This window comes from Manacus vitellinus, unplaced genomic scaffold, assembly GCF_001715985.3.
Source record: "Manacus vitellinus isolate BGI_N305 unplaced genomic scaffold, ASM171598v3 scaffold_12_pilon, whole genome shotgun sequence".
NCBI lineage: Eukaryota > Metazoa > Chordata > Aves > Passeriformes > Pipridae > Manacus > Manacus vitellinus.
In genome coordinates, this window is record NW_021938949.1 from 5,634,094 (window position 1) to 5,646,526 (window position 12,433).

Sequence of the window (12,433 nt, forward strand, 5' to 3'; positions counted from 1 at the left end):
GCTGTCCCACTCCCACTCCCATTCCCACTTCACTCCCACTCCCAGCCCCACTCCAGCTGCCCGGGGGGTCGAAGTCCAGGCCCGGCGGCCGGACGCCGCTCCCGCATTACCCGCGGCAGGAGGCAGAGCTCAGCGCGTCGTGCCCGTACCCGTCAGGCCCCGGGCCCGCGCGGCTCCTCGCCGGGGAGGCGGGGAACGCAGCTCGGGCAGCGCCTCGGCGGGACCCGCGCTCGTGGCCCGCGGCCATGGCGGGGCGGCCCGGGCCGGGCGCGGGGGCGGCGGAGGAGCGGCGGCGGCGGGGCCCGGCGCTTCCCGCGGGAATGCTGCGAGGGGCTGGGCGAGCCTGCGACTACGGCCAGGTTACCGAGCGGGCCGCGAGGCGGGCGCGAGGGCGGCCCCGGGAGGAGCACCGGTGGGTGGATTCCTGCCCCCCCCCTTTCCTCCCCCGCCGGTGCCAGCCGCGGGCATCGGCGGATCCGCTGGGAATAACCCGCGGAGTTTGTGCCGCAGGCGCAGCAGGCCGGGGCGCTTTCACGGTGCCCGGTGCCTCGGTGCACCAGGCTGCCCCACGTCGCCCTCCCCAGCCCGGTTCCGCCCAAGCCGCGCTCCGGCCGCGCAGCAAGGACAGCACCGGCACCGCGCGGGAGGCCGTGATGGCTTAGGCGGGGGCCCGTGCAGCTCTTGTTTGGCTGTCTGTGCTGTTCTCAGCCAGGTGCCCGTGCAGCTTTCGTTTGGGTTCCCATGCAGGTCTCACCTGGGTGTCTATGCAGCTCTTGCCCAGGTGCTTGTGCTGCTCTCACCCAGGTGCCTGTGAAGCTCGTTTGGATGCCTGTACAGCTATCACCCATATATGCCCCTGCAGGTCTTGTTTGAATGCCTGTGCAGCTCTCACCCAGGGGCCCATTTCTCTCTCACCCAGGGGCCCATTTCTCTCTCACCCAGGGGCCCATTTCTCTCTCACCCAGGTTCCCATTTATCTCTTACCCAGCTGCCCATTTATCTCTCACCCAGGTGCCCATGCAGCGCTCATGTGAGCGCCTGTGCAGCTCCCACCCAGGTACCCATATATCTCTCACTCAGGTACCTATGTATCTCTCACCTAGGTGCCCATTTATCTCTCACCCAGATACCCATATATCTCTCAGGTGCCCATATATCTCTCACCGAGGTGCCCGTGCTGCTCTCACCCTCCCTGACTTTGAGGCTGTGGACAAGCGGGCAGTGCCTGCCACGGTCATTGATTCTCGTCGGGGAGGAGGGGGCAAAGTTGAATGTTCTGTGCCTGTTACGTGGCTGTCCCGGCAGCTCGCAGAGACAGCTCATCCCATTAGGGCTCCCCTTTTATCCCGAAAAGCACACACCAGGCACAGGCCAATCTGCCTCCCGCTGGCAGCAGCCGCGAATTTGGTTGTTGAGGAGCAGAAAAGAAGGTGAGTGCAATGTTAACGATGTTGCCAGCCGGGAGTTAGTAGGTCAAGAAGCTTTTGTTCAGCCCGTGCTGGCGGTGTGCTCGGCACCGTACAAAACGAGAGGAAAGAAGCTGTCCTGGTCCTGCAGGATTGCAATTGAAGCAGGATTAGACAGTTCGGCCCCAGTGCCAGCAGCTGTCTGGGTGCTTGGGTTACGGCTTGACAGTTTGAAGGGACAGGGTTTGGTGGGAAAGGGCTGCTCGGGGGTGAAGGGAGGGGAGGAGAGGCTGGCAAGTGTGGGAACAGGGGGAGACGGGTCAGGATCAGGCCCTGGGGGCTGTTCCCATCGTTTCTCACCAGCACCCTTGTCCCCAGGGCTCAGATGAAGAAGCCCGGGGGAGCTGGGCTGGTGGTAGTGGTTTGAAGGAGGCTGTGGACCCCCATAAAGATCCCCCCTTTCCCCGTGGCTGTACAGCCTTTTCTCCTGCACTTTGCACTGTGGGTGGTCATGGCTGGGCAGGAGGCACTTGGAGTGACTGGATGTGCCCTGGGCCAGCACGGGAGCTATTCCCACAGCCTTTTCTTTGGGCTAGGAGCAGTGCTGTGCTTACCAGCCCCTCTCCGTGAATCATACTGTGGCTCTGGTTCTTTCCAAGAGCCTTTGAGGAGCCAGTGGGAATTTCTCTCCCGGATGGGCGAGGTGGTGCCTTTTCGAGCCATTCTGTCCCCTGGCATCCAAAGGACTTGCAAACACAGCTGTGTTGGGGAAGCAAAAACCTTCCATGTCTCAGTGTTGTCTTTGATTTTGTTTCAAGCGAGGAAAGAGCTTGGGCTGGGCTGTTTTGTCTTTTGTTTTCAAAGTTTTTGGCAAAAAAAAAGGCCCTGGCTGTCTTTCATCAAATAGCAGCACAGGGAGAGGGAGTGAGGAGGGAGAAGCAGCATGGCTTACTGCATGTAAAAAATGCTGACAATGTCAGGAGCCATCCTGGGAAAAAAAGCTCTTTCTTATAAGGAGAACAGTGAATTTTAAGGGTTTTTTGTTGTCATTAAGACAGGAAATTCTTTTGCAGCTTCTTACAATGCAAATGCATCCCCCTCGCTGTGGAAGGGGTTTACATCACTATTCTTTCATGGAAGACAAGTTTAAGGCTGACACAGTTCATTGCTTGGAGTTTCCATGCAGACCAGCATCCCTGGGGCAGTTCTCTGTCCGCAGGGACACCGAGGTGCTGTGGACAGTGCTCCCTTTCCTGAAACATACTTGGGTTGGCAGCTGCTCTGTGAGACTTGTGAGACTTTGTGAGCAGCAAAGCGAGAGCAGCAGTGTCATTGCAGTGCCCATGTCCTTCTGGGCACTGCTGTGAGTGTGGGGCTCCCAGAGAGCCCAGTGTCCCTGGGGTTTTTGGGGAATGGCTTGGAAGAGCCTTCATTCTCCTACTGGGCTTTGCACCCTGACACAGTGCTTTGCAAGCTGTAACATGTTGCTTTGGGCCATTAGAAGATTCATCCACTCTTGGGGCAGCTGATGGGTTTGATTTGAGGTGAAGTGCCCCATGTTTGGGTGTAATGGCCAGTGTCCCATGGGAACCTGCACTCCAGTAACCATCTCTCCTTCCCCAGGTGGATGTGGCAGCCATGGCACGGCTCTTTGGCTACGTGGATGTGACTGACACTGGCTTCATTGTGGCTGTGCTCTCCATCGTCTTCAACCCACTCTTCTGGAATGTGGTAAGAGCTGCCTGCACTCCAGCTGCTCCTTCACTCTCAGCCTTCCTTTCCCAGCTTCCTTTGGGATGCACTTTTGGAGGAGAAACCTCTTTTGGGGAAGTCTGATGGGCTGAGTGGGGGGAATGGTGCTCCATTAGACATTAGAGGTGGGTGAGCAAGGAGCTGTGCTGCAGAGTGAGCTCCTGGGGCTGGAGGTGACCATGAGGGATGTCACAGAGGAGGTGAAGGTGGGAGCCAGCACAGGATGCAGCAGGAATTAGGAGCTGAGCTTGGGAGAGGGGGGAGAGCAATCAAACCCGTCCTTCATGCACTGGTCACCACTGGGACTGAGCATAAACAGCATTGACCCCCCTCAGGGGGGCTGCACTGTGTACATTGCCCGCTGCTTCCCCTTGAAATATGTTGGCAGCTGTTTGTGTGGATGGAAGGAAGGAAAAACACTCAGCCAAAAGTTAACCTGAAAAAAAATTCCTCCTCCACCATGCTGCAAAGCCTGGCAAAGAGCTGCAGGGTTGGCAGCAAGCCAGCCCCAACGGGAGCAGGGTACCTGTGCTCGGGTTGTGTTCACTGTGTCTGTGGAGGCCACAGTGCTCTGGGAACCATGGCTGGAAGAGTGTCCACTGCCCTGTACCACTGTGGTTTGCTGCCTCCCTGCAAGAGCAGGAGGAGTCATTGCTGGCCCTGTTTCTGAGCATTGCAGAGCCAATGTGCCAAGCAGGGAGAAGCTTTGGGCAGGCTGGCTGCAGGATGAGGGGACTCTCACCCCACAGCACCCTCAGCAGCACAGCTGAAGTATGGGGTGAAATGTCCCTGCCAGCACTCATGGGAATGGGATGTCTTTTCAGCCACGATTCCGAAATCTGCCCACCAAACCTCCTGACAGGGATTCTCTCCCTGGAGAATTCTCCTTAAAGAGGCCTTATTTTTCCAGAGGGGGAGGACTCATCTCTCTCTGGGCGAGGGGGCTCTTGAGATTGTCTCACGCTGGGCTTTGGAAAAGCGAGGCTCTCCTGGCTGTGAGTCACTTTGGAAACCTCTGTCGGAGCTCTTTGTTGCAGCCTCCCTAATTTTTCATGCAACTCGTTATTAAAAAGTCTCACGGTGTCTGAAATGCGAGCTGGAATATGCCACATTATTTCGACTGCGGAGTCATCATTTAGCATAAAGAATCAATGAACAAGAAGATTCAGGATGTGGTCTCTGGGGGGAGAAACTGGCTCTGGCAAAAAAAACTGCATGAAAGAGAAAGAAAAAAGTACTTTATTAGCATCTGCTGCTACGCCTGCGACTCGTGGGACGCCTGCAGCTTGGGAAATAGCGTTGCTTTTTGGCTCAGGAGTTTGGCTGCTGTTAAAGGACAGGGAAAACTGATGTAACAGCAGGAAGTTCGTTGCTCCGCGTTGCTGTTGTCCCCTCCCGGTGACTGGAGAGCGGTGCCGTTGGCAGCAGGTGGCACTCCAAGCCAGACGTGCAAGGCTGGGTCTGGGAGCAGGAGGCATCTCGGCGTGGGTTTGAGTGAGCAGCCGGAGCTGGGTGTTGGGGGAAGCTCTGGGGAGGTGAGCGTGGCGTTCCGTGTGTCCTTTGCTGTACCAGGCTGGGTGGATCTCACAGTCCCTGGGCCTCCACACCTCTGTGCTCTGCCCAAGCACCGGAACATCTCCCTCGAGTTTTCAGTCACAGTGTGTGGCTCACATCAGGCACTTCTGGAAGGCTCTTGCAGGGGATCTGTGGGTACTGCAGCCCTAAACAAGCCCCCAGTGTTGGGTACATTTCAGCAAGAGTGGCCCCAGACATCCCTGATTTTCTCTGACCTGCTTCCTTTACCTCCTCCTCGTCCTTTTTTCCATGTGATCAGTGTCCCCTGCCTGCACCCAGCCAGCAGCTCTTTCTTTCCCTACATCCCTGCACAGGCTCCCTCTGTCCCTGGCTGTTTGGGTTCCTTCCCAGCAGCTGAGATCTCTTCTGCATCTGAATTACTCTGGGTTTCCAAGAGCTTAAGTGCAAAGACTGGATTTCTGCACAGTGCCAAGCACTCTCTGCTCTCTCTGCTCAATAAGTAATGTGGGACCATGCTCAAAATCCCTCCTGTGCATGAAATTCCTGATTTGGATAGAAATTGGGTGGGGATGGATTGATTTAGTTCAGTGTCTTAATTCCCTGTTTCTGCTGAACTCCAGCCAGGTCTGCCTCTTCCAAAGTTTGGCTCCGGGTTGTCCTTGCTATGCAGTGCCTCTGAATAAATATGTGGTGGGGAAACCCTGGCTCCATGCGGTGCTTGGATCATGGAGAGGTGCATATCAAGGCCTCCAGCACACCAGGGTGGCCTAGTAAGCACCAGGCATGTTTCTCTGGGACTAAACCTGCAGAGTTTGGGGATGAAGCACGAACTCTGGAGGCTGTGGAGGAGCGTGGCTCCAGAGAAAAACCTGATGCTTGTCAGGTCAATGGATATACTTTGGCTAAGAGAGCAATTTCAAGGACCAGAGCCTAAGTGGGGCAATTTGCAGACTCCAGCTGGATTGTGCTGATGCTCCCTCCTGTTCTCCACAGGGGAGACAAGCTATTCCAAAAAGGCCTTGGGACTCCCAGTTCCCACCCTCCTCCCTGTGGGCATGTGTAGGAGGCTACCACAAGTGTCTCCCCAGGGCTGCCCACTGCATTTCCCCACCAAACTCAGGGCTTGCACCCCTTCTTCTGCTTCCATGTCCTCTGTATATGTTAAAATCCCATCCTTGCCTGGGCAGCCCTCAGGTTATGTTTGCCACAGCACAGCTTGGATGTGTTCCTGCACTATTCTCTGTTTTTTCCCTTTTTCTTCTCCCCTCTCCTCCTCATACTGTCTCTGCTTTCCCACCCACCGTGGCTGTTATGAAAGGAGCTACTGGGAGCCGTGGTCCTGCATGAGGCAGGAACACAGGTGAGGTCCCAAAAGGCAGCAGTGGAGCTGTTTTGGGAATGAAATCACTTCAAACTCCCCAAGGATGTTTTGTGCAGCTGGGAGACTTGAGGTACTGTGGGGCTGTAGAGGGGCACCCGGCAAGGAGCAGGCACATCTCTGGAGCTGTGCCATAAAACGTTAATGAGGCCAGAGCAGCAGGAACTTCAATAAATCCCATCTGTGTTTGGAAAGCCACAGAACCATGGGAGAAGCTTCCCATCCCTTGGTAACTAAGGAAGGTATTAAATAACAGCTCCTCAGGGACAAATATTTTCAAGTCAGGAGAGGCAGATAACCTGCACGCAGGAGGCTTTAAAGAGCTGGCTGAGCCTTTTCACAAGGGGACTTTCCAGAAAGCTGGAAGGTTTCTGTCACTCTCAATAGCAACCAGGCATAGCCATGAGGCCACTAGTCTGACGTCCATCACCACGCAAGTGAGTTTTAAGTGGGAAGTGCATCCATCAGCAATCTTTTCCTGATTTGAGCCTCTTAAAAATTTAGGTCTGGCGTCAGGGACCGATTTAGAAATGGCTCATCTTCAGCTGCCGCCCCAGAGCTCGCTCCTCCCGTCACCTCCGGTCACCCCCTCGAGACACCCGTGTGTCTCACAGGAATCTGCAGGGTGAAACCCCAAATGTCACAGTTAGGAACAGGCTTGGCGTAATTTAGCATGATTTTAAAGAACACAGACCCCGTCAGACAGCGATTTTATTCTTCAAGGTTGCAGCTTTTCCTGTTCAGGGTAGCAAGATCTCTGTTCTAGACCTCTGTCAAGCGTTTAAGCTGCATGAGGTTTTGATTAAAGAAGTAGTAGCTGCACAGGGACCTGGGCTGACAACGCCTGGCTCCTGATGGATGTGTACCTCTTGGTTAATTTATTTTTAATTTCCCATCCTTTTCTCCTTCTTTGGAGATTGGAGGAATCTGCCAAGTGGGTAAGAAGTGCTTGTGCTGGTGGGGAGGGGAGAGATTGCAGACACTGGCAGCCTGATTTCACCTACCTCTGACCACTTCTTGCTAAACTCGGAGGAAGGTGCCTGGCCCCAAATCTCCCCACGCTGCTGGGAAGCAGCTGGAAGCTCGGAAGTTGCTGGGATTCAGACCTCAGTGAGAACTGAGAACTGAAACTCTGAGTAACCTTTTTAGGACAGGAGAAAAAAGCCTGATGCTGTGGGATTTCAGCAACTCTCACTGCCTGTCTTACAGAAGGGAAGGATTGAGCAGTAGTTTGATGGTGGTGTGTCAGCACCTCACTGGGGAAAGGAAATTGCAGGGTATGGAATAGCTGCATGAGGGCTGAGATGGCAGCAGGGAGTACACCTCAGTTAGCTGAAGTTTACAGCGCTGGGAGATGAATGAGTTGGGGGTAGTTTAATGTTTTTTTCTGGCCTTCAAATTCTGTAAGCCTGCGAGATTTTTGTGGGCTCCCCCGCAAACCTCTGCCTGCCTGCAACCGTGGGGAGAGCAGAAAACAGCCCTCAGCCAGCTTCTGGAAAGTGCTTTTAGACCCCATCATAGAAGCCGCGGCACAGTGGCGATGATTATCTGCTTATAACAGATGCTAGATCAATAGCGGGGCTTCAAGCTATGCTACAAGGCAATTGACTGCAGAAAGTGTTTCTTTATTGGGGTAAAGCTGGGCTTGCAACGAGGCTCAGATTCGCTCTTACATCTCCGGTCTTAAAATGTCACCACCAGCTCTGATGCCTTTCATCCTTTGTGCAGGGAGAGAACGCACATTATTCATAATTGGACTCTCTACCAGGCAGCAATAGCCGTTTTCATTTCCTACAATGGCTGAGAAAGAGTGAGGATTAGCCTTTTTTTTTTTTTTTCTGTCTCCCAAACAGCATTTAGTGGCAATTTTATTCCAAGTGACTTGGTAACGCTTTCACTCAGGCAGCGAGGGCTTCGCGTGTGGTTCGCGGATGGCATCGATTCTCCAGCTGTCTTATAACAGAGCAAGTCCTGGCTGGGTGTGTAACACCACCAGCCCTGTTTGTCTCCTAAATTTAGCTTTTCCAGTGTGTTGACACTGCTGTGAGCCACATAACAAACACCAAAACTGGGTCGCACCCTCCAGTGTGCTGGCTGGAGTGGCACAATTAGGAGCACTGGCACCTTGAGGGAGAGCCACATCCTTCGTCCCAGCACTGCTTCCCGCAGCCTCCCATCTGGAGGTGGTGATGTTTTCATCTAAATCCTCTTGAAGAAGTTGTGCAATATATTTTCATGATGTCCTTGCAGGCTGAGCTGCCTGAGGTGGGGGAAATCGTGGAGCCCAGCCTGGCCAGGCAGCTGTGAGCTGAGATGCTTCATCTGTGTGTTGAGCCAGGCACGGTCTCGGCCCTTGGGACTCTAGGCAAGGTGGTGGCAATCATTCCAACAGCTGCCCACCCACTGTGCACAGGTACCTGCCAAGACAGGCTGTGCTTGGTCAGCTGAGCTGTTTCTGTGCCTATTCCTAGCATGAATTTGGGATCCAGCTGGTGTGCGACGTGCCTGCTCAGCGTTTCTCAAAACCAAGGTCAGAATCTGTCTCTCACCTCACAGCTGACCCGAAAAACAACCTCCTTTTTTTAGCATCTGCAGAATGCTTCTCTGAAAACCCAGGGTCTTTGTTGTATGTACTGGACTTCTCTTGTTTAGTGTTTTAAAAATAAACTGCAGGCTGCTGGCAGCACTGCTGGAGTAGCTCAGCACACGTACACAAAAGATGAAAAAAATTTATTTAAGCCAAGAGTCTTGTTTCCATATGCATCAAAGGATTACCTGTAGACCCTGGAAGCTGGAAGAGGCCCTTTCTTCTCTATCCCATGCTATTCCTATCCTGCTGTCCTGCTGCTAAACCCTTTCACCTGCTGATGAGGTGCTGATCAGAGATATTAGTCTATGAAATGGCAAGTCTGTGACCACCTGCTTCTCACGGGACAAGGCAAAAAATGCAGCTGGAGGCAAAAAAGAAAGTGATATGATCTACCCAGACCAGGAGTCATGGAAGATATTGGGTCCTCCCACGTGGTCCTGGGCTTTGGCAGTGTTTGTGCGTAGCCTGGGGACTGGGAGCTGCTGGATCCCTGAGGGGAGAAGCCCACTGCCATCCCTGGGACATCAGCAATCCAGGGGCCGGACAGGGACTTCCCGTGTTGTGTGCCTGCCACAGTCACAGACGTGAGCCGGCTGTTCTCCAGCTGTGCCGTGGCACAGACTGTTTTGCAGAAGCCTACCCAGTTCCCAGAAGGATGGGATCTCCCAAAATAGGCTGTCTTGACGAAGAAATGCAGAGACATGCAGTCTGCTGGGTGCTCCTGGGAGGTTATTCCTGTAAGCCCCGCTGCCACACTCCCGTCACAATGCAGTTGGATCTCCTGCACGTCTGGAGACTCATGTGGAGGGAGACATTGGGATCCAGCTTGTGGCAGCGTGGTGGCACACAGGTTTGGCACCCCAAAGAAAATGCCACCTTGTTTTCTCTATTTCCCCCCCACTGATGAACTCTGAGGTGACCCTCTCCTCCAGTTGCTTACATGGCAGCAGCAAATGGTTAAAAAGGTAGATTAGTAAATCAGTAAAGCAAAACCCTCCTTCTCTTTTCCACCTATATGATGTCCCCAATGACAAGAGCTGCTGGAAATGGTTCTTGGCAGGAGCATCCCACATCCCTGCTCTCCTGAGTGTGAAACAAGATAGTTTAGCACTCTGATCACAGCAGCGCTTGTTGGAGGCTGGTTCTTAGTAAATATTGGGAGCCTCATCTCTGTTAAAGCAAATAAGTATGTGCAGCCCCCTGGGTTGCCTTATATTGCCCTTTCTAAGGCTTTAAAACCCCTGTGTCCCAAACCAAGGGAAGGGCTGTGGAGCCACTGCCTGATTTTCCTTTTTCCTACCAAGCCATCTGAACTTCTGTGCTTGCTCCCATGCAGGAATGAGGGGTGACTTTCTTAGGAAATTAAAAATTTGGTTGCCAGAAAAGCTGGAAACCCCAGGCCTGTCTGTGCATCTGCACGTGGCTTCATCAAACTCCCCTGATCTCCCAGCAGATGTTAGTGTCAGGGAGAGGAAGGCTGGTGGGAGCTCTTGATTTTCCCGTACATCATGGAAATTGTGACCCACCGTGGTACAGTATCTACTCATCTGGATTGGACAATATCTTGTTTGGCTTTTTTTCCTTGTAGAACCTTTTTTGTTCCCTCTCTTCACTCCCCCAGAGCAAGGATGATGCAGCCGTGGGCTTGTTCTGCGGGTTGGGATGTGCAAGGTGCTGCTTTGTCTGGCTGAAGGGTTTTCACTCGCTGTCTGTGTAGGCACATTCATTTTTGGTGTGCTTTGGAGAAGAAAAAGGCTATGAACAGCTCACACCCCTGAAGAGGGTGAAATAGAGATGGGTTTTAGCAATTTTCTGTGCTTTTGGCTGTTGTGGGGAAGCCTGGCCGTCAGGGCTCCCGGAACACCTTCGTCACCTCCTTTGTGCGGTGGGAGGTTTGCTCGTTATCTGGTTTCTGCTTCGCTTATAAAAGAAGCTGTAATTGTAGCAGCTCCTTGCCATAAAAGCACAAAGACATTTTCAGGGAAGGAAAGTGTGCATGCAGCTTTTATGATCCTTTACAGTACTCCTTCTGCCCACTTTTCTCGCCTCCTGCCCTTTGTCCAGCATCATCTCTGTGCCTACCTGCTGTTCAGCACGACCCCCTCTGGCTCAAACCTCTTCTTTGCTATAGAAATACCCCTCTAAGATAGAAAGCACCCTCCTCATCAGTCTTCTTGGGTTAAGAGAAGACAGACTCCCAAATGCCCCCACGTAGCCAGGTGTTCCAGTTCCTGCCTCTTTCCTCAGAAGTGTGAGCCCAACAGCAGATGCTCAATCTGCAAAATCTCAGGGAGGACTTTGAACTGGGGAAAAGAACTTTTCCATCTGTCTGTGACTGCAGTGTACACCCGTTAACAGGACTGAAGTAATATCAAATCAGATCACCTTGAGGCATGCGTGCTTGTTCCTATAAAAAAACCAGAATGACCTCAGACGAGATACAGTATTTTTAACTATGAAGCATTCCTACTAAGTGCCTTTTCCTGTTTATTTTTACCAGGACATTGTTGTAATGACTGCAGACTTACTCATTTCATTCCCAAGGCTGGAGAGCAGCAATGAATTCGTTTCATTTCGAGATTTTGTTGTACAATCATTTTCCAGAGATTGATGTTCTCAGAAGCCAAAGCGAGTGTATTGCCCAAATCAGGAACATTGCTTTTCTTCCTGTAGCCATTAAGCTTTGGTACCTGCTGCAGATGCGAGAGGATCATAGCTGAAAGGACTTGCTCAGCCTCCTTCATCCACCTCTGTGTAAGGACTCTGGTAGAAATTTGTGGAGCAAAGGACCGTGAGAGGGTTTGAGCACTGGATGCAGGGCTTGTGTCTGCATCCCTGGATTGGGCTTTGAGGCTGCAGAAGGGAGAAGGAGCTCCCCTGGGCCGTAGATCACAGGGTCTGAAGATGACTGTTCACCTGGCTTTTGGGTTTTGTTTCTTGCACTGAACAGCTACAACAGGGCACGTGGTGACACCCACCCACACCCGGAGGAACCCCAGCACCAACCCCAGCAAGGCCGAGGGGTTCGGTGGTTGTGTTTAACCCTTCAGGTTGTTGTTACTTGTTGTGCCTCACGGGTTGAACATCTCATCCCCGGGCAGAGGGGAACAGCGCGGCCGCCGCGTTACATAAAGATCACATTGTCCCTCTCTATTGTTGGCCGCCCAGACGGCAGCAGCATCGCAAACATGCGTGTCCTCAGTGCCGTGGGAAATGTTCCCAGGGGTGGCTTAACACAGAGTGTGGAACGTGATATGACGAGCAGGGAGAGGACAGGAGGCCCTCCAGCCGAAATCAGTGCTTGCCGAGCGCAGCCAGTGCAACCAATACCTCTTTTCCAGTGAACTCTCACTGCTCTGCGAAGGGGTATTAGATTTCTCTTGCATTTTGTGCTCTGTCAGGCATATTTATTTTCTTCTCTCCCCCCCCTTCCCTGTCCCCCTCCTGTCACAGCTCCTGCGGGAGCCATGAGCGGGTACACTCTGTCCAGAGGATGGGTGTGTTGGGAGTCCTTATTAGCAGACTTATTCCAGAGAATTAAACCCTAATTTCACAAAAGGGCAGCAAGAGAGCGCCTGCAGCTCTGGGAGAAGCTGAGCTTTGTGTGTTGTTTGCAAATGGCACAAGAAGTCCTGGTCTGAGCCTGCTGGTCCTGGTCACTGGGGTATTGTGACCAAAAGAGTAATTGTGTTTCTTTACTTCTTAAAAAAAAATTACAAAGTGGTGTACAAGGAAACCGGCCATGCCTCCTCTGCTGTGCTGTCGCTTGTG

The 12,433-nt window shown here is 52.9% G+C and overlaps 1 protein-coding gene across 2 annotated transcripts in view; it reads left to right on the forward strand.

Annotated features, from left to right (window-relative positions):
* Positions 1-301: 301 nt before the first annotated feature.
* Positions 302-12,433, forward strand: part of PEMT (phosphatidylethanolamine N-methyltransferase) — a 41,405-nt gene continuing 29,273 nt past the window's right edge. The window contains exons 1-2 of one of the 2 annotated variants that reach the window (XM_029957926.1): positions 302-359; positions 3,030-3,137. In XM_029957926.1, coding sequence (XP_029813786.1) covers positions 321-359; positions 3,030-3,137 — 147 coding nt within the window. In that variant the 5' untranslated portion in view covers positions 302-320. Of the gene's footprint in view, positions 360-1,248; positions 1,431-3,029; positions 3,138-12,433 lie in introns of those variants that run through there. The other variant, XM_008928074.3, reaches the window with a different exon arrangement.